General features: G+C 49.6%; 8 protein-coding genes across 8 annotated transcripts; 3 read left to right on the top strand and 5 right to left on the bottom strand.

The window, feature by feature from the left end:
- Positions 1–662: 662 nt before the first annotated feature.
- Positions 663–3289, bottom strand: N7458_004119 (Tetratricopeptide-like helical; the record flags this gene model as incomplete). Its single annotated transcript, XM_056907501.1, has 3 exons — positions 663–1220; positions 1275–1969; positions 2695–3289. 3 exons carry the CDS (start codon positions 3287–3289, stop codon positions 663–665), a joined length of 1848 nt encoding a protein of 615 aa, XP_056768228.1.
- A 991-nt stretch (positions 3290–4280) lies between these two features.
- N7458_004118 (DJ-1/PfpI family protein) lies at positions 4281–4991 on the top strand (the record flags this gene model as incomplete). The annotated part of the gene is made up of 1 exon (XM_056907500.1): positions 4281–4991. The coding sequence occupies one exon, from the start codon at positions 4281–4283 to the stop codon at positions 4989–4991; it is 711 nt and encodes a 236-aa protein (XP_056768227.1).
- A 70-nt stretch (positions 4992–5061) lies between these two features.
- Positions 5062–7327, bottom strand: N7458_004117 (uncharacterized protein; the record flags this gene model as incomplete). The annotated part of the gene is made up of 6 exons (XM_056907499.1): positions 5062–5807; positions 5862–6127; positions 6185–6373; positions 6446–7021; positions 7080–7145; positions 7206–7327. The coding sequence occupies 6 exons, from the start codon at positions 7325–7327 to the stop codon at positions 5062–5064; spliced, it is 1965 nt and encodes a 654-aa protein (XP_056768226.1).
- A 619-nt stretch (positions 7328–7946) lies between these two features.
- Positions 7947–9838, bottom strand: N7458_004116 (uncharacterized protein; the record flags this gene model as incomplete). Its single annotated transcript, XM_056907498.1, has 6 exons — positions 7947–8618; positions 8672–9073; positions 9144–9342; positions 9391–9520; positions 9567–9623; positions 9679–9838. 6 exons carry the CDS (start codon positions 9836–9838, stop codon positions 7947–7949), a joined length of 1620 nt encoding a protein of 539 aa, XP_056768225.1.
- Positions 9839–10690: 852 nt separating this feature from the next.
- Positions 10691–11837, bottom strand: N7458_004115 (phytanoyl-CoA dioxygenase family protein; the record flags this gene model as incomplete). The annotated part of the gene is made up of 4 exons (XM_056907497.1): positions 10691–10820; positions 10880–11122; positions 11191–11301; positions 11359–11837. The coding sequence occupies 4 exons, from the start codon at positions 11835–11837 to the stop codon at positions 10691–10693; spliced, it is 963 nt and encodes a 320-aa protein (XP_056768224.1).
- Positions 11838–12355: 518 nt separating this feature from the next.
- Positions 12356–14173, top strand: N7458_004114 (CocE/NonD family hydrolase; the record flags this gene model as incomplete). The annotated part of the gene is made up of 2 exons (XM_056907496.1): positions 12356–13324; positions 13388–14173. 2 exons carry the CDS (start codon positions 12356–12358, stop codon positions 14171–14173), a joined length of 1755 nt encoding a protein of 584 aa, XP_056768223.1.
- A 665-nt stretch (positions 14174–14838) lies between these two features.
- N7458_004113 (uncharacterized protein) lies at positions 14839–17368 on the top strand (the record flags this gene model as incomplete). Its single annotated transcript, XM_056907495.1, has 3 exons — positions 14839–15552; positions 15614–16627; positions 16688–17368. The coding sequence occupies 3 exons, from the start codon at positions 14839–14841 to the stop codon at positions 17366–17368; spliced, it is 2409 nt and encodes an 802-aa protein (XP_056768222.1).
- Positions 17369–17983: 615 nt separating this feature from the next.
- On the bottom strand, positions 17984–18984 carry N7458_004112 (uncharacterized protein; the record flags this gene model as incomplete). The annotated part of the gene is made up of 2 exons (XM_056907494.1): positions 17984–18428; positions 18512–18984. 2 exons carry the CDS (start codon positions 18982–18984, stop codon positions 17984–17986), a joined length of 918 nt encoding a protein of 305 aa, XP_056768221.1.
- Between the last annotated feature and the right edge of the window lie 86 nt (positions 18985–19070).

The raw sequence follows: 19070 nt of genomic DNA, 5'->3' as shown, positions 1-19070 counted from the left end.
AGGAACTAGCCGCTTGGCAGTAGCCAGGGCCTTTTTTTTCTTCCTTCACACACCGTCATAATAGTATTATAGAGATTCTCGGGATACAGTAAAACCCGGTTATAACGATCAATTCTTTGCAGCTACTTAATTCGTTATAAACAAGAAATAGTTATATCCAGCAACCCCCTATTTTCCCAGAGCCCGGTGATGAGCCATGTGCCATAGTCTCAGGCGATTCGACAGGCGGGAAGGTTACCGCCTCCGGCAGAAAGGGGAACACTACCGTTTTCCTGGGGAAACCGTAGCGAGTTCCCTCCTCTCCTCAAGATTGTTGTAAATAGCATGACGCCTAGTACAATTGAATCAATTCTGCTTCAACCCTTCACAATTATCCAGTAGGCTTCAATATGATATAATGAATAGTAGTAAGTGTCCAAAATAGAATGTCAGATTATTAATGCCTGTGCTTTTTGATAGGGCTAACTATAAGGGAGAGGATCTTCGTGGATACGGCTAGCGTGTTACGTTTTATTAAGGTGCTGGTAATATCACGTGCTTAGTGAGTAAATCAGAGCGCTCAGCGGAGCATCAGTGAGTAGATCAGACCTGCTAGTTAATCAGAGAGCTTACATAATGCTCACTGATCAGATCAAGGCGCTCAGAGTCGTGCTCAGATCTACTCAGTGAGCAAAAGCGGCGAGAGTCTGAGCACCAAAACGAAACGGGAAAGCCAAGACCTGGCATAGGAAATCCGGTCGGTAGGTGACACTATCGAGAGTATCAGGATGCTCTGACCCAAGAGCTTTCTCTCTGCCTTTAAGTGCTCGCCGGTGCATAGCTTCGGCTTCTTCGTACTTGACCTGTTCTTTAAGCGCCCAACCAAGATGGCTAATGCTAGTAAGAGTATCCGGATGCTCTGGCCCCAGACCTTTCTCTCTGCCGTCTAGTACTCGCCGGTACATAGCTTCCGCCTCTTTATACTTACCCTGGTCCTCAAGAACTGAACCAAGGTAGGTGACACTGGCGAGACTGTCAATATGCTCTGCCCCTAGAGCTTTCTCGCGGACAGACAGGTTTTCAACAAACAGAGTTTTGGCCTCGTCATATCTCCCCTCAATCTGCAGAGATCTTCCTACTCTCAAAGGGAAGTCAACATACTCCGAGTAATTATGACGGAACTCTGGGCTGTTGGTGAGATACAGCGCGTGAGGCAGGTAAATCCTCCATAGCCCTTGATTCTTGTGATCATCATCAGGGAATATGTTGTCCAATCTTTGTGTTACCCTGCGTACCCAACGATCGAAAACTTGATTTTTCCTCATCCAATTCCGTGTGGCGAGATGCACGAGTCGATGAAGACTGAATGAACCTTTACCAACGTGTTCGCTAATAAATGAATATGCGCTCAAAAGACCCAATGCATCCACCCTTTTCTTCGCGGAAGGTGCAGGCGGAAGAATTGACTGTGGTATATCACGTGGGTTAATGCAAGCCATGAAAGATAGACAGTCTGCTGACAATTCATCCAGTTGCTGGATTTGTTGAAAAGAGACAAGCCAAGTGGTAAGAACGCGGTTTGGAGTTTCATCATATCTTCTGTCATCTTCAAATTCCTCACTCAAAAGCTCGGCTGCGCTTGTCTCATGTTCTTTCAACAGTGACAGATAATCAGATAACGTGATTTGATTTTCATTGATATAGGCCGCAGCTTGGCTGATCGCAAGGGGAAGGAATCCAAGCTGCTCAAGAAGAGCCGTAGTTATGTCGTTGTCAAATAGTAAACCCTCCTTGATAAGCAATTTTTGAAGTATTTTCATGGCGGTATTTTCATCCACATCGGGAACAGATAGAACATTCGGTGATGCCACTTTGACAGCTAGCTTTCGATTGCGAGAGGTAAAGAGAACGTGTCCATTCTCACTGCGAGGGAGAAAGGACTTGAGCGGTGGCGCGGTGTGGCTCCCCTTGATCCACATTTCCATGTCGTCTGCGTTATCGAAAATCAGAAGCCACGGCCCACTGCTGTCTTGACTTAGATGGGCCATCACTTGCTCTTTCACCGTCGCTGGCTCTATGCTCGGCATGCCTAGAATCGAGGCAATGTCCAAGTAAGCTTGTTCGACAGTCTCGTAGCTGGTATATGGAATCCAAAAAAATGGAGCACTCAGGGACCTTTTCTCGCATGCGATAGGCAAACTCCAGTGCGATTTGCGTTTTCCCAACTCCCCCCAGTCCGTGAACAGCAACCTTGGTCGGGCCTATTGCGGAGATGATTAATTTGTCAAGATACTCTATCTCCTGTCGACGACCGACAAACCGAGGATTTCGAGCAAAGGGTATCTTCCAGAAAGTTGACTTCTTCGCGATACGTTGTCCCGTGCTGTATATAGGGACAACTCCCAGCAGAGCTCTGCTATACAAAGCGGCAGTAAAGAGCAGCGTATCCCTGCCATTCTTTGTGTTTATGTGAATCGTAATAGTCGCAGACTCCTCTAATGACAAGACATAGCAACTGATCCATTAGACCGGCTGCTTCCATTTCAAAGCAGAGGATATTTAGCTCCTAGGCAATAGCATCTCGCACTGTAGCGTTTTTCATAACCTGGTTCCCACACGCAATCAGGCCGTAGTGAACTACAGGCTTATTTGTTTCCCGTGTTATGCGTGCAACTAGTTGGCTAGAATCACACGTTGAGCAGTCGGCGCTCTTACTTTTATGGTCATAACTCGCCTGAAACAGCTGGTCTTCGTCTGGGTGTGAAAACTGCTTTCGAAGCGTTTTATGATTCTGAAGTATCTCCGAGGCACTTCTTTCAAGTGTTGCGTTCTCGACCAAGACATTACTGCGCAGTTGAGAAACTACAGTCAGCAAAAGTTGCGGAGGCTTATTAAGTGACCCGGTGCGTTCGAAACGTCCATCACGAAGTGTCTTCCCGTAGTTATATTGGATCACACCTCCGGAGACTGCAGTTGGTATGCTGACGACGACGTCACCCAAGCGAATATCGGCATTTTTGCTCAGTACACATCCACCAATGCCTACCATCAACCCGAATCGAAGGGCTGGGAATGTCGTAAGCATCTGGGAGAGCACGACTGCTGCAGATGTGGTCCCGTAAACGCCCGACGGCAGGCAGGCTATCACCACGCTGTGACCACTAACACTCCCAAGTGTGTACGCGTTGTGGTCAGAGTTGGGCTGGGACAGTGGAGGGTGGACTTTGTCCAACATCATCTTGGCCGCTGTCATTTCCAGTGGTAACGCGCAGACCCACGCGACCGTGTAGTCATCGTGTGTGAGCGGCATTCTTGCTGCCAGTAATCAGACAGTGGGTAAGAATAATGATATCTCATGAATACTGTTGATGTATGGAATTTGTACGTTCGCATCGTATGTTGTACAGAACAGCCCTCGGATTGCTAAAATTGAAAGGGAGGGGCATTTGCCACGTGTTTTGGGCAAGCTAAAGGCGCTTCGTTGGCCAATAGTTTATCATAAATCCGGCAAAAGCAAAAAAAGAACAAGAAGAAAGTGGAAAACATTGGCCAGGCAGTTCAACGCAACTATCCAAGCTGGATAAAAACATATCAGTGAGCCATAGGTATTAGCACTGTTACTGTGATGGTTTTTGCGAGTCTCGGATTTCCTGTTTAAGCATGTACCTCCACCCGAGGGCTTTCCTTTTTGAGCCGCCACAGCTATGTAGAGGGGCCCGCCGCGCCCGGAAGTAACCTTAGTTACAGTGAGGCTCCCTAACTCACTAAGTAGACTAAACGTTCCCCATATCTTAGTCCAGGCCCAGACTCAGTGACCAGTTCTGTTAAGGCTCAATGCTCAAAGACGCAGATAGGGCCTTAAGAATTCGATTCCGTGCTCTTGACATCTAGTACTAGAAGCCCCGGAAGCAAGAGATATAATGTTTTAAAAACCATAACGACTGGGTCGTCTCTGCCCGTCTACCTTTCCGGTCTGAATTGTGAATTTACTGCGTTCTCTGTGTATGCTTCATAAAACATTAGGTTAGGTAAATAGGTATCTTGATGATCCGAAACGGACTTCCATCGTCTTCTATTATGTAGTTCGAATCGAGAAACCACGGATACGGATCATGAATTTATCTCAATGCCCGTGCCAAGATTGTCGATCACGGAGGACGGAGTCATGGTCACAGCCCGCTCCGCGATTAAGGCATCCTGAAAATGGAGTATTTAAGTGCTAGGAAATACAACCAACAGTATTAACAATCAACATACAGACAAACTTCATTTGATATTCATCCTTCAATACTCTTATCAAAATGGCTCCGATCCACGTTGGCGCTCTGCTCTTCGATTACCAGACGATCGACGTTATTGGACCTTGCGATCTGCTCAATTCCGCGAGTAAGATGCTCATGGAGGGTATCAACCGCTATACCCCCGTGGATCCGGAACTTCTGGCAAAGGCACCCGACTTCGTCTTCCACCATATTGGAGAGACCCTGGAGCCGGTGCGCCAGCTTACGAGTTGTGTGACAATCGTGCCTACGATCGCAGTGGATGACGTCCCGGAATTGGACATCCTCCTCGTCGGCGGGGATAGCCCTGCAAGATCCAATCTCCCTCCAAAATTGCAGGACCTCGTTCGCCGCCATGCTGCTTCTGGAAAGTTACTCTTCACAACTTGCACCGGGTCCGCGGTTGTTGCAGCGACCGGCGTTCTAGACGGCAGGAAGGCTACAGTCAATAACCTCGAGTACAATTGGGTTAAGAAGAAGTACCCGAATGTCCAGTGGACAAAGGAGAAGAAGTGGATTATTGATGGTAATATTTGGACTGGGAGTGGAGCTGTGGCGGGGATGGACATGGTTGCACACTGGATCAAAGAGACTTTTGGCCTGGACATTCTTATTCAAGCCGCATTGTCGCTTGATTTTGAACCAAGGGATGTCGATGGACTTTTCAACGTTCTGCCCCAGCGTTACGATTTGACTGGAAACAAGATTTCCACCCATGTCTTCCCGGAGTAGATCTGAGGTATCGATCGGTTTGTTGAAACCGCGGTTTGGCGGATTTGAGGTCTGGAACATGGATAACTTGTTAAACCTGTATGGATGATGAATCTGTCATGCTAGAGAATGTATCCATAAACAGAATATCACTCCAGACTGTCTCATCTTCTATACTCTGGAGTTCCGTAGCAATAGCACCTTGTAGTGCGGGTCGACCCTGAGCCCGGGCGACGTGACCGCTCGAATACCGCATTGCAGGGCAGCGGTGCAGCACTCGAACAGATGAGGCTGGATTATTCGAAGACTTAAGTTCGTGATGAGCACGGCGGCTATCATAAACCTGGGTCGGATTCTCTTTTGCCAATGCATAAGAAGTTCTTACACTTCCTATGATCTCGGGCAGCCTTGTAAAGAGGCTCTTGGTCGGCATCTGCCTATCTGGCAATGGCTCAATAGCCTGTAAGTGAGACAGCAGTGTATCGATGTACTCTCGTAGATCCACAGTTTGCTGTGCAATCTCCACATTCCACTGAGGTACTTCTGGCAGTCCCACGGACAATCTGTACAGCACGAATACCGTGAAAATAAACTGATACCAAGCGGAAAATGGCAAGGTCCTGTGCTCCGTAGTGGGAAGGGCACAGAAAAGATCAAGATATTCTTTCGCTGAGCTGACACATTTGACCAGGTTGCTGATGACTATTGGATGTGCAGATAATATGGTGGAATCTTCCTGTACCTTTGGAGATTGCGGTCTTCTCCGCCCATAGCAATATACCAAGCCCATTTCTTGAATCCGAATTTTGGCAGCGTAATAGCCGTTGATCAGCAATACTAGGAGGACATCAGTCAGCTGAATGGGAAACCTAGACCTTGAGAAGTTCTTACCCGTGTTGCGAAGATCCATCGATAGGGACGACCACCATTCTTCTAACCACGTCGTAAATCTTTCGGCATGGATGTACAGCAGAGGCCCATGAATGCCTTCTAACCGGTAAGTCTCGCAGACCTCCTCAGTGAACTGTAGCACTTTCGTCACTGGGTATATTAAGACGTCTGTGTCAAATTCTGGTTGCTGTTGTAGCATCATGGCGCATCGAATCATGTTTTTATGAAACGGAAGATTGTTGGGCTTCCCCGAAGACAGCCCTATTCTATTCAGATCAGCTCAAACCCAATAGCGCTCATCCAGCTGGGGCTTGGCTTCCTACACGCTGGACATGTAATAGCAGCCTAGATAAGCACAACATGCTTCCTGGGCATATGTATCCCCCATCTCGGTTCGCTGCCCAAGCAGTTCAGCAGCCTCATGATCGAGTCGAAGGTCAATGACCATGCTGATTGCAATTTGTAAGTACTGGTAGGCTTGTTGGCTTCCCGGAACAAAATGGAAATGGAACCTGTCATTGGTCAGTTTGCTAGTGTCCCTGATGCTGATAAGACCGAGGGTCATATGGGTACTGTGATCTTACCAGGCAAGGTGGACAAGTAACCCCTGGAGAAGATCTAGATCCTTCTCACCAGCCATGATTACCCGATGACTTAGGGATTCTTTGAACTGTTTGATCAGAGCGTCTTGAAGGTGACAGTACTTCGAGGAAGCAGCAGCAACAGCAGCAAGCAATAGGAAGGGCCGCTCTTTAGCCATCGACGCAGCAGTGCAGGCGTTCGAGAGCCGCACGAATGGAAAGCAAGACGCCATACCACGGAACTTGTCTAAAAGATGCTCGAGGACGACAGGACCGAGTCCCAAGTCGGTGATCCACCCAGGGTTTATGGAATTGGATGAGTCCCACGTATTTTCGGGAGTAGTTTCGGTGGTATTCTGCGTTTCGCTCGACTCCAGGGCTTCACAAAATCCAGAATCGGCCAGATACTCTTCGGTCATCAATTCAGCTGCTCGGTGTGGGCTGTCGCTAGAACATTCAGGGATTGCAGAGAGACCGAAATCCGCGTCAACGGGCGTTTGTTCTCCATAAATGGGTGCACTCGATCGCGAAAGAAGACCGATGATATTAGTGAGCTTGGACTCAAGATCGACCAGTCGCCTTCATGCTCTTCCTATCAGCAAAACCTGTTGGTGGAGGGCCCTCCAGGGTCACTTACGGTTTCGCTCGTTGTGAAACTCGAACTCGCTGTTTCGGCTCTGGAACTACGCATTGAGAATTTGATCTAGCACATCTACTCAAATTAGCATAAGGCGAGGTATACGGTCAGGCATGGAGCGCGCACTTTGTACAAGGTTGCCCCTCCTCGGGTCGGATACATTTCACCTTGAGGATACGGCATTTTTCGCACGCAAGCGCGGCATTCTTCTGCTGACGAGATGATTCCTTCAGGATTGTGGTGTCCATCGTCAGCCACCCGTATCTCCCGCGGTCTTAATGTTGTTAGCTCGAAAAAATGACGAGCCTGAACGTGCTAAGGCGGTTTGAGACACCACCAAATCAGGCGTACCGGCTGACAAATCCGCTGCCCCTCATCTGAGTAGGTTCTCTGTCACTAGACTCTACCATCGGGATGTGCTCAGTGACCAGGTTAGATTAGAAATTCTATATAATTGTCACTGATCAGATCAGGGTGCTGGGAGGCGCGCTCCTTTCTACTCAGAGAGAAAAAGTGCCAATAATCTGAGCACTGAAACAGAAAAGACCCGTGGCACCGGTTTGGCGACCCCAACCCGGATACCCGACTCAGCTCATTCACGCACCCGAACTCATACCTGCTGAATCCATTTATGCAAGGAACGTTCTTACGAATGTAGCGTTATTAGAAGGATGAGACTGGAGCCTTGAGGTTAAAATTATACTTGAACTACTATAATCGACGTGAAAAGAAATGAAGGACTCGTCTTTCGCGAACTTCTCTTGTATCAGAACATAGACGCAAAAAAGCCAACAGAATGTTGGCTGGCTCATCTCTCCCCTCATGCGTACACGAGAGATGACTTCAGCGCAATGGAAGCTCTCATACTCACTCCTTGTCAACCGTGAACCGACCAGTGTGTTGACGAATCTTCCTTCCCCAAATAAACACCGGGACGCCCAGCAATCCAAGCGCAGCAGTCAACCCTCCAAATGTCGCAAACGCCCCATCGTAGCCACTCCGCTCAATAAATGGCTGAATACCATAGCTAACACCAAACGAGATAATACCACGGAATGCACAAATGATAATCAACAACGGGCTTGCCCGCTGCGGATAACTGTCCAGCAAATACGTAATTGCGACGATATTGGCGCCCACAAACGTAAAGTAGTAAGCAGCAACGGCCCAGACGTAAACGAACCAGTGGTAAGACTTCGGATTGGCAGCGCCATAACCGTATAAGACGGCAGTGAAAGTACCAACGATAACGGGGAAGATGAGCGGCAACAGACGAATCTCGGGTTCGTGGATGCCATTTCTCCGTTTGGCGAACCAGGCGATGAGTTTGTCGGAACCAAAGCCGAACATTGGAAGGGCGATGAGGGATGTCACGATTTGGCCGCAGTTCACGTAGCTTGCAGACTTTTGCGGCCAGTTGTACTCTGAAGTAACGATGTTTCCGTAGGTGGTACCGATTGCGATGTTGACGCCAAGTGTAAGACCGTTCAAAGCCATAGCCCAGAGGACATTTGGGAAGAGGAGGAGTTGGAAGGATTGCTACAAGATTTGTTAGGTATGATGAATGTCGACTCTGTTGTTAAGGAACTCACGATGAAGGTCTCCATTCCCTTGCGCCACTCAGGCGCGCCAACCCAAAGGCGGAGATCAGAGCGCCAAGTTCTGGCTTCATAATTAACGAAGTCAAGAGCAGGCCTTTCGGTGGCGACTGTGTAAGCGTTCTTTGAGACACCGTCCTCCGCTCCATCAAGGGCTTCAGTGGACGAATTCTCCTGATAAGAGGATCGAGATCGATGGTACTTCGTCTCCGGAACGAAAACAAATGCTATGATCAAAGAGACTCCAGAAAGACAGGCTCCGAGGCCATACCACCACTGGGGAGTGATCGCTTCTGCGATTGGACTGGCAAACAGAACGAAAACGGCAGTGGCAATTGCCTGAATGGACAGCTGGAGCATGAGGAATGTACTCCTTTCGTGAAGGAAAAAGATTTCCTAGATTGATGTAATGCAATCAGCTATCTACACGGTACTGAGTTTTGGGAAGCCAGTTACTATAACTTACCTGGGTGATCATGGGAATAAGAGCCTCACTCTGGCCTGCGGCAAGGCCAATAAGCATACGCGCCCCAAGATGCCAATCAAAGTTCGTTGCGAATGCGCACAAGATGGCCCCGACGACCATGACAACCGTTGCCACAAGAAGAACGATGCGTCGACCAACAGCGATCGCCAATGGCATGCCAATCAAGTTGCCAATGCCCCTAGATTGTGTGAGCTGAAGGCTATGGAAGGTTATACGCATGACTTACATGGTCAGAGTCGGGTATGTCATGAGAGAGGTAATATCAGCGTAGTTTTTACCGACAGCCACATAACCTGGGATGTAGAAGCCCAGAAGACCGCCAAACCCGGAGACAAGTGACAATCCAATAGTCGAGACTAGACCAGTTAGTATGCCTCAGTTAGGTGCGAGTGGAGAGCCTACATAGAGATATCGCAATAAGGACCATGGTCTTCTGCCATGTCTTCATGTTCAATGGGTCTATGAACTGTCAATCGATTGAAACATAGAGGAGGCTCTCGGGCCAGGAACAAACCTCGAGGATCACTGGTAGGAGTTGGAATATAGACAATGGTGCCTACAGTGAGCTGGACAGTTCCACTGATATTCACCTTGGACTGGGAGATGTGGATCTCCTCACCAAGACTCTCAACATTGACGTTTTCAACATGGTTGGATGGTGATTCTTTCTCCATGACAGGTGCTAGCTGGATCGATGCCCAAAGCTCTCGGTGTGGGTTGATTGCGTTCTGGATGCGGATGAGAGTGAGGGGGCCCCATGGGGCGACGATCGCAGTGTTTATAGGGCCTGTAAAGGATGGTGGAAGCTAATCCAAGATGGACTCGGCGCTCTGCTCAGTGGCTCTCTGCTGGTGGCGTCTCGCCGGGGTCAGTGAACCCCAACTCTCAATCGAGTGTACCGAGTTATCGTCCACCTGAGCCATGCGCCCGCCCACATGGAAAGCAAACCCCCCGCACTTTGTAGGCTCGGATTCTGTGGGGATGGAGGGGAGTAAAAAAGATGGGGGTTCGGGAGAAAGATGAAGGGATTCGGCTAGAGACCAACCGACCCGAACTGTCAAAACCAGATTAAGGTTCAATTGCCGAGAACGGATCGACAAGTTGGGATTTCAGCTAGATTTGCCGACTCCTTACCGTTATTCATTAAATTTGCCACTGGATTGGCTGACAATCGAGCTGTTTGAATTTCACTGTTGTGCCGGGCTGTTAGCGACTCGGCATTGAGTATTGAATTAGTAGTCGTAATTGCTTCAGTAGACATGATCTTGAAGTTAGCTAGGAAGCGATTCCTGGATGTGGGACACAATGCGAATGATTTTTCAACGCCAAATCAAGGTGTCAAATTGCTGCATACTCTAGCGCATCCAACTAAATACTCCAAGAAAGAAACGAGATACCACGAGAGTATTTTAAAGTGTTTTGTATGAACTGCATTCTTCAATCTAAATAGATCCGTGTACATCGGAAAGCTGACTCTCCCCCAAAAGACAAACAAGTTCCTCGATTTCAAATATCAAGTATAAACCTCAATAAGGCCTGATTCCAGCCAATTGAAGGACCTGATCGGTGATAATTGGCTTCTCAAACGGCTCAGTCCGGTGCTTGGGGCAAACTTCTCCGTTCCGCATCGGCTTTTCCTCGGCAGGACGAATGTTACTAGAATGAGGTTAGTCATGGTCACAGTAAAGTTCACTTTTCAGAAACCAAAAACTTACCAATGAGGCCAATGGGTAGTTCCAATGAACTTGTCAAAACAGTACTTCTTCGCCTTCAGAGCTTCCTCATCGGCAAACTTTCTCGGCGTCATGCAGATATATTGCACGTGTCGAATCTGCTCACCCTCGGGCAGGCAGGCATAGTGCATAGTGCGAGAGTCCCAAAGGACAAAGTCACCAGGCTCCATATCGATCTTTACCAACTCACAGCCTCGCTCCTCGAACCACTTGATGTCCTTCTTGCTGAAAAGGAAGAGATCCATGTATTGCAGCTCAGGAGGGGGGCATCTTCGTGGTCTGCAGATTCACGCTTGTGCTCGAAGAATTCGTTAAATAGGTTTGCTGATCCCTTCATAAGCATGAGACCGCCGTCCTTCGGGCCATTAGGGGCGTAGTTCAGGAGACCTTGGACCGCTTGCATACTTTATGATATGAATTGTTAGTGAAGTTTCCCTTAAGGTATTTGTAGGGTTACCTACCCCTTCCGCTCCGGGTTCTGATCACAGTGTGGCCAAGGGCTCCAGTTAAGGTCCTTGCGGTTTGGCAGAGAGATGTTCATCCCATCAAACGAAGTGATCAACTCCTTGGTGCCCCAAAGCTTCTCAAAGATCTCAACCACCTTAGGCTCAGTGCGAGCCTCCCAAGCTATCCTTTCATGGGGCGCGCAGTAGGCATAGTACATACCACCCTTGAAGCTGATTGGGAGGTGCTCAGCAGTCCAGGTGTTGGGATCCTTATCGTCGAAGCCAAGCTCAAAGTTCTTTAGCCACTGAATTTGTTTGTCGCAGTAGTACTGCGCGCGCTCGGGAGTAATGACATTCTTGATCAATACACAGCCGTTCTTGTGGAACTCGTCGCGCCAGTCACCGTAAACGTGATTCTTGTCGAAAGTGATCAAGTCCTTGGTCTCGAAGCGAGCGGCAACTGTGCGCTGCTTGGTCTCGGTAGTGGTGGACATGATCTTTGGTTCGTTGGATAAGGTGAAGCTCAGAACGAAGATTGCTGTAATGATAATCTGAAGCTTCAAGATGTTCCTTCTGTTTTTATCTGTACACGAAGAATTCCAGCAAGCGAACGGTAAGAGATGGAAAGGTGTACTCGGTTCGGCTAAACACTCTCGGTTCGGTTCGGATTGACAGTGTCGATCCCCCGCAATTCCGGGGATTCAACTGATTCAATCTCTGAGCAGGTGCTAGTTTATGGGCTAGAACATGACTCTCATGCAATTTGGACGTCCACGGCTAATATGCCAACCGAACCTTACTCGGAGTCTCTGACTGATCTCGGCCGGGTGTCGCCCTTATGATTTTGCTAAAGTCCGGTTCACCAAACTCCACGAACCGAGCTCAACATAACTGTCTCTCCAGACAAGATTCCTATCTTTAATTTATTTAACTCATCCGCAAACCGTCACACCAGCTATACCACTTCAGCCATTGTTTCACACCTTTCATTCTCTTTCTTACTTCATCCATCATGCCTATCCCTTACCAAGCCGCATACAAGCCATTGAATAAGCCAGAAGTAGGCGTCAATGGCTATGTCGAACCCACACCTGGCAAGTCAGAGGTGATACCAAAAGGCTCAGCACCCTTCAACGCCAGAAAATTGGACTCCGACGTCCGCATCGACCATGATGTTGAAATCACTGTTCGAGATGGCTGCCGACTCTACGCCGACATCTACCGACCCACAAGCGATGAGAAGGTCCCAGTCATTATCTCCTGGTCTCCCTATGGCAAGAAATACTCCGCCCTGGACATGATCTTCAACGTCTGCACGTGGGCTTGTTGCATTGAGCGCGGCGACGTGAGTGGACTGGAGAAATTCGAGGGCTTGGATCCTGCGTGGTGGGTCGCGCATGGCTACGCGATTGCCAGCGTTGATGTGCGAGGAGCTGGTAACAGCGACGGCGACACACCATGCATGGGATTGCAAGAGGCCGAGGACGCACACGATGTGATAGAGGCCCTGGCGAAGCTGTCGTGGTGTAATGGTAACGTTGGCATGGCGGGCAATTCGTACCTTGCCATCATGCAGTGGCACGCTGCCGCCCAGAACCCACCGTCGCTTAAGGCTATTGCGCCGTGGGAGGGATCGGGAGATATTTTCCGAGAGCAGTTCTGCCGAGGAGGTTGGTTCAACATGAGCAACTACGATCTTATTACGACTCTTGTGATTAGAGGTCAGGCTGGAGTTGAGGACTTTGCGGAGATGTACCGTCGCCATCCACAAGCTAATATCTACTGGAACGATAAAAGAGTGGATCTGAAGAAGATTAACATTCCATGCTTCATTACTGGATCTGATTTCAGCCAGATTCATACCATGGGTGCTATTCGAGGATGGATGGAGGTGAACACGGACAAGAAGTGGATCAAATGGAGCGGTTACCAAGAGTGGTTTGAGCTTTACTCGGAGCCCGAGAGCTACCTGGAGTTGAAAGTATGAAAATAATCCCGGTCTTTTTAGGATATTACTAACTAGGAGCAGAAATTCTTCGACAAGTATCTCAAGGAGATTGACAATGACTGGGAAGAGACGCCCAAAGTTCGCTGGACAACCCTTCCATTCGGCGACAAAGACGTGACAAGCAACATCGTGCTTCCCGACTTCCCCGTTCCAGAAACCGACTATCGCACACTATACCTTGCTCCCAATGGTTCTCTCTCAGCTGAGCTTCCCCGTGAGGCTAGCACTTCCGTCCACAACTCCGAAGACAGGTGGTCTATCTCCAAGTTCAAATATACCTTTACTCAGCCAAGCAGACTTCTGGGTCTTCCCAAAGCAGAGTTGTATATGAGCTGTGACGCGCTAGAGGACATGGTGGTCTTCATCCAGCTGCGCAAGCTCGATAAAGCAGGCAAGGAGCTCGCACAACTACAATTCCCCTTCAGCCGTGCCCCCATCAACTCGATTGACGAAATTTCCGAGAAGGACCGTGGCAGTGTGACCCTGCACAACGGTTCCATCGGTATCCTTCGTGCCTCTCAGCGCAAGATCGACCCCAGTCGGTCAATGCATCCCCAGTTCCCCTTCCACCCCCATGATGAGGTGCAAAAGGTTCCCAGGGGGGAGATTGTCAAGCTGGAGATTGGTATTTGGGCTATGGGTGTCGACTATGAAGAGGGCGAGAGTATCCAGGTGGATATTTTGGGCCAGTGGCCGGGCTTTAATGAGGTTGCGGCTTTCTCGAAGCCGAGACCTGAGCATGAGCTGAACAAGGGGGAGCATGTTATCCACTTTGGTGGTGAGTATCCCAGTCGGGTTATTCTGCCTTTCGTGCCATTGTAGACACTCAGAGGGACCCTACTCCTAGTTTGTGGTGGCTTCTGTTTCTATGTAGAATGAATTCAATGCTTCACGTTTCAGATACAATGATATAGTCTTGAATAGTGCATGCTATGATAGGCAATCAAAGTCTAACCTAAGAATGATTAGCCACAAAATAAAAGTACCAGTGCCTTGCTTTCCACAATGAGGTTTCCTTGTGACTGCTTCAAGCGCTCGGTAATGCCCGACTATCCTCGGAGAATCTCCGTGAGTAGGTGGAAATCAAGGTATCCTGATGGCGCGGCCCGAGTGGGCTCCAATCGTATGGCAATAAGGTTCGGCTCGCCTGGACTAGAACAAGTCCTCGGAAAATGCGGGGGTGGGCCACTGCAACTCAGCGAGACCGAGACGAGGAGTTCGCAGATACGCCGGATCTCTCTTCAATAAGCTGTACAGCAGACTATGCCCTGGGTGTACGTAATGGTGTAAATCAATCCATTCTTGCAGCGAATAATGCGCTTCAATCAGTATTGACAATACAAATAAGCTCCTTGAGTTACCAAAGATAACCGCCACAGTACGGTAATATTCGTATAAATCGGTATACACGTCGGCACTTCGGTTCCCCACCAGCCGAGACGAGGAGACTCTTACTCCCCCGAACCTCCCCAGCTCGGTTCGTCTGCATGCCATATGATTTTCCAAATCCTACCCATGTTCAGCTGATGTCATTCGAAAGCCCTCCCGGATCTAATCCTCCCTCGCATGAGACCAGCAGCCATGCCGAACACGGATCTCCGCCAACAGGGGTTGCTTCTATCCAATCCAAACCGATTCGGTTAGCCCTTGCCTGTAACCAGTGTCGCAAGCGCAAGGTCCGGTGTGACGCGCAGCAGCCGAGTTGTCGAAATTGCAGCGTCAGGGGGGATATCTGCGAGACTTCGGATCCTAGGAAACCGGGCAACTTTCCTGCCGTTCGTCGCCGGGCTACGAGATGTTGTCAGGCGAAGGCTCGAGGTCAGGCTGATAGGGTCCTGTCACCGGTTCAAAGTCCTTTGAGCACGGTGGCACTGGTGCCTGCTGCAGTGAGCTCTATCAACTCCGTACTAAACCCGACTGGCCCCTCCCCGGATACCTCTACTTCGCCTAGTGTAAGGGGGACATCGAGTAGCTCCGCCAATCCGGTCTCGTCGGTGAGCCCGGCCACCTCGTCGTGGCGTGCGAGTCAAATTGAGAAATTGGGCGAAGACCATTATTCCTGGCAGTCTCGGGCATATCACGAGTCCGCGGAGGATCAAGGTCAAGACGTTGTACAAGAGCATGATACAACAGAACAGGTCACAGTCGTGACGCCAGATGAACCGGTTAATACCGATGATACCACGAATAGTAGGACTAAGGTCGGTGTCCAAGAATTTGTCTCATTCGTTCAAAGACTCATCTAATTGGAATTACATACAGCACCTTGGCGCAAGTAGCGTTCAATGCCTCTTCAATTTTGTCGATCTCCATCTGGCACGACATGGCTTCAGTCACGCCACCCCTCTATTTAACCATGGCATGCTACACACTGAAGAATTTCCAATGCCGTTGACACCCAAACTACCTATTCTACCTCACCGTCAAACTCTCTCAGTCTACATCGATGTCTTCTTCTCGCGGCTCTGGCCAATATATCCCGTCATCGACCGCGTCGCCTTCGAAGCAGACGTAGAAAATGTCCTCGGCTTACAAACAGCCGGGCCTACACTATGGCAAGACAAAGTTACACTAGCCCATATCCCCGCTCTTGCATCTGTTTACGCGGTGATCTCTCTCAGTATGAACGAGATATCCGAAAATTCAGATCTAAGCTTTGATTATCTCACGGCGAGCCACAGTCTGCACGGACATTTGACGGCCATCCCTTACATGACCAGCGTACAAGCTCTCTTTCTCCTGGCTCTCGCGCTGCGAGCAATTGCAAAAGACGGACAGGCATGGCACATAATCGGCCACGCTATCCGTATGGCACAATCTATCGGGCTACAAAAGTCAGCGACAAGAGATTCATCCGAAGACGGATTCACTCTGGGCCACCAACCAGAAAGCTTGCGTGAACGACTTTGGTGGTCATTATTCGGATTGGAAAAGCTCATGCAGCTCGAGTGCGGCAGACCGTCCATCATTGATAGAAGCTACGACCTACTCGCCGTCAACTACTCGGCCAGCACAAGTTCAGAAAACAGTCGCCGTTACTTCCGAGCATTCATTGCGCTGAGTAGCATCATGGGGAAAATCTCGAACCGTCTCTACTCGCACAAGTTCATGGGCGGATCTGCCGAGCTGCTTGGTGAGGTCGCAAATTTAGATCAAGAGCTTCTAGAGTGGGAGAATTCGTTGCCAGATACGTTGAAACCTCGGAAAGCAGTTACAGATCATGCTGGGCATGAGCATCAGATCCTCGCTACTTTTCTGTCTCAACAGTATTACCACGTAAGTCGTGCCTAAACATACTACATACTACATACAAGCATTTCCTCACAACCATAATAGGCACAACTCAGCATCCTCCGCGTCGCAGTCATATTCCCCCAACGAAGCATCAAAATAGAAGTCGAAAAGAACATCAACGAATTACCCCACCACTCGCGCCTGCTAGACGGCGCCTTGATCTGCGGAAACGCAGCAAGAACAATCGTCACACAATCCCTCCAATTAGCAGACAGCGGATTAACATCAACCCTCCTCGCGGTATCCCCAACCTATCTCGCAGCAGTCATTCTAGCGCTCGGCGTCCTTCGACAACCGAACAGCAGACTTGTCAGATCGGATATTGAACTTTTGTCTTCTGCTACTGAGTATGTGGAGACTTGGTACCTGCAACGGGGGTTTAGTCCGGCTTTCACGCAGACGTGCACTCATCTGCGTGAGAGGGTGGTTTCTGTTTTTCAGCGGTCTGGTGGCAGGGATCAGAGATCTACCGCGACAGGATCAGCTGATTCGGGGTCTGAAATAATTGAAGGACAACAGCTACAGTTAAGTACAACCGGGTTGAGTAACCAAGTACCCTCAGAAGGGGGACCTCCACGATCGAGTCTCCAGGGAGTAGCTGCGTTGAACATGGCCGAGCAGAGTGCGGAATTATTTGGTGGCTTCGAGTTTGAGGATTTATGGAACATGACGGGGTTGGATTTTATGGTCTATGATGAGGAGAACCCGCTCTTTGCCCAGTAGTAGCAATTGACTATAGATGAAACAAGCCTTGTATCGATGATTAATGATTATATTGAAAGAAACCATGGGTAGATTGGCCGTGTTGATTTTTCACATGGTATTAGCGCTAGTAGAGCTTCAGGTACGGCGTGAACCTCGTTTAAATTCCATGGAAGATCATATATTCTGCCCGAGTCTCAATAGACCTGAAATTGAGGGTTAAAATGCAAATGCAGTCAACATAGTCATAATTGTCATGAACCAGTAAACGTAAACATAAAACGTAGCGTGAGATGGAAAATAGAAAAGAAAAAATGGACCCAGACGCAGGCTAATGCGATGCAGGCTCAAGAGAGAAGATGAAAAATGCAAGAAATGCAAGAAATGCAACCCCCCCGTCGTACCCGTCCCCATCCAGCTCCGATATCACCATCGTCAACAGTAATCACAGTAATCCCCTCGCACTAATTCCGGGCTCCCTCAATTGATTCGCACCCGATACTCATGCCTCACAAACTCAGCCATGATCAACACAATACTAACAGCCTGCCAGAAAATAAAATAATCAGTATCACTTTTGTCAAAAACATCCCAAACCGGATGATCCATATAAACATGTATATCAAATCAACCACTTTACGCATCGCCTGGCTCCGCATTATACAAACTTACCAGCAACAAATCCACCCCCTCAGCAACCCCGACCTCCCACCGATCCATCCGCCCACTCAACTGAGCATCCATCATAACCTTCTCCCGCCGAATAGACACAATCTTCTTCTCCCCCATCATCACCGCCGCAACCGTATTACTCATCTGCACCACGCGCAGCTCCGCGCGTTCTTCCACGACAGTCTCTGAGTACCGCCGCGCCGGCGGGAATGCATACGCATAGCTAGACGCGGGCGCAGGTTCGGCCGGTGGCTCGACTGCGTCGAGGAGTTCGCGGAGCGAGTGGGTTGAGCGGCGGTGGGCGGAGGCGTAGGAGGGCAGGTGTGTAGATTTGGAGCTGACGGTGTCTGTTGAGCGGCGGCGTCGGATGGAGCTTGGTGGTGGTGCGGTGCTGGAACTGGCGATGGCGCTGTAGGGGGTGGTGGGGATGTGTAGCGGCGATATTGTTGCTGCTGGCGACGACCACGACGAGGCCCAGCCCCGGGGTAGTACTCGCTTCGAAGGAATTCATCTTCGGCTTCGCCTGCACTTCTTCGCCCGGCGCCGACGAGTAAGGCATTGCGTACCCGGACGGCCATTTTCATCTTCAAGCCTGCGCCCCATCGCATCTCTGCGCCCATGAGTTCCTCGCCTGCACCGCCGGCGCGCTTCACGCTCCATGCGCGCTGCCACCACATGCGCCGTAGCTCGAGGAGGGGTCTACCGGCTGCATCGCGGATCTCGCGCGCTTGCGTGCCGCTCCAGAATTTGCCGGTTACGGTGTACAGCAGGGAGCGGCGGGTGGGGCTGTCGTATGGCTCATGTGTGCGTAGATGGTGAACGCTGAAGGCACGGCCGGAGAGGGTGTTGTTGCGGGTGATTGTTAGGGTTGTGGGGGTGTTGGTGAGGCGATCGGGTGCTGGGGCGAGAAGGTGAGTGCGGCGAAGGGCGAGGGGGTGGTCTGGAGGTTGGAGGGATGTTGGCATTTTTGCGGGATGGTTAGGGGAATGGTAATGTGAGCATTTGAATGGGGATTTACAGAGGGGAATATTCTATGCGGAAGAGGAAGTAA

This window comes from Penicillium daleae (assembly GCF_028827525.1).
Source record: "Penicillium daleae strain IBT 16125 chromosome Unknown utg000004l_segment0_segment0, whole genome shotgun sequence".
NCBI lineage: Eukaryota > Fungi > Ascomycota > Eurotiomycetes > Eurotiales > Aspergillaceae > Penicillium > Penicillium daleae.
This window is presented reverse-complemented; position numbering and strand designations above follow the sequence as displayed.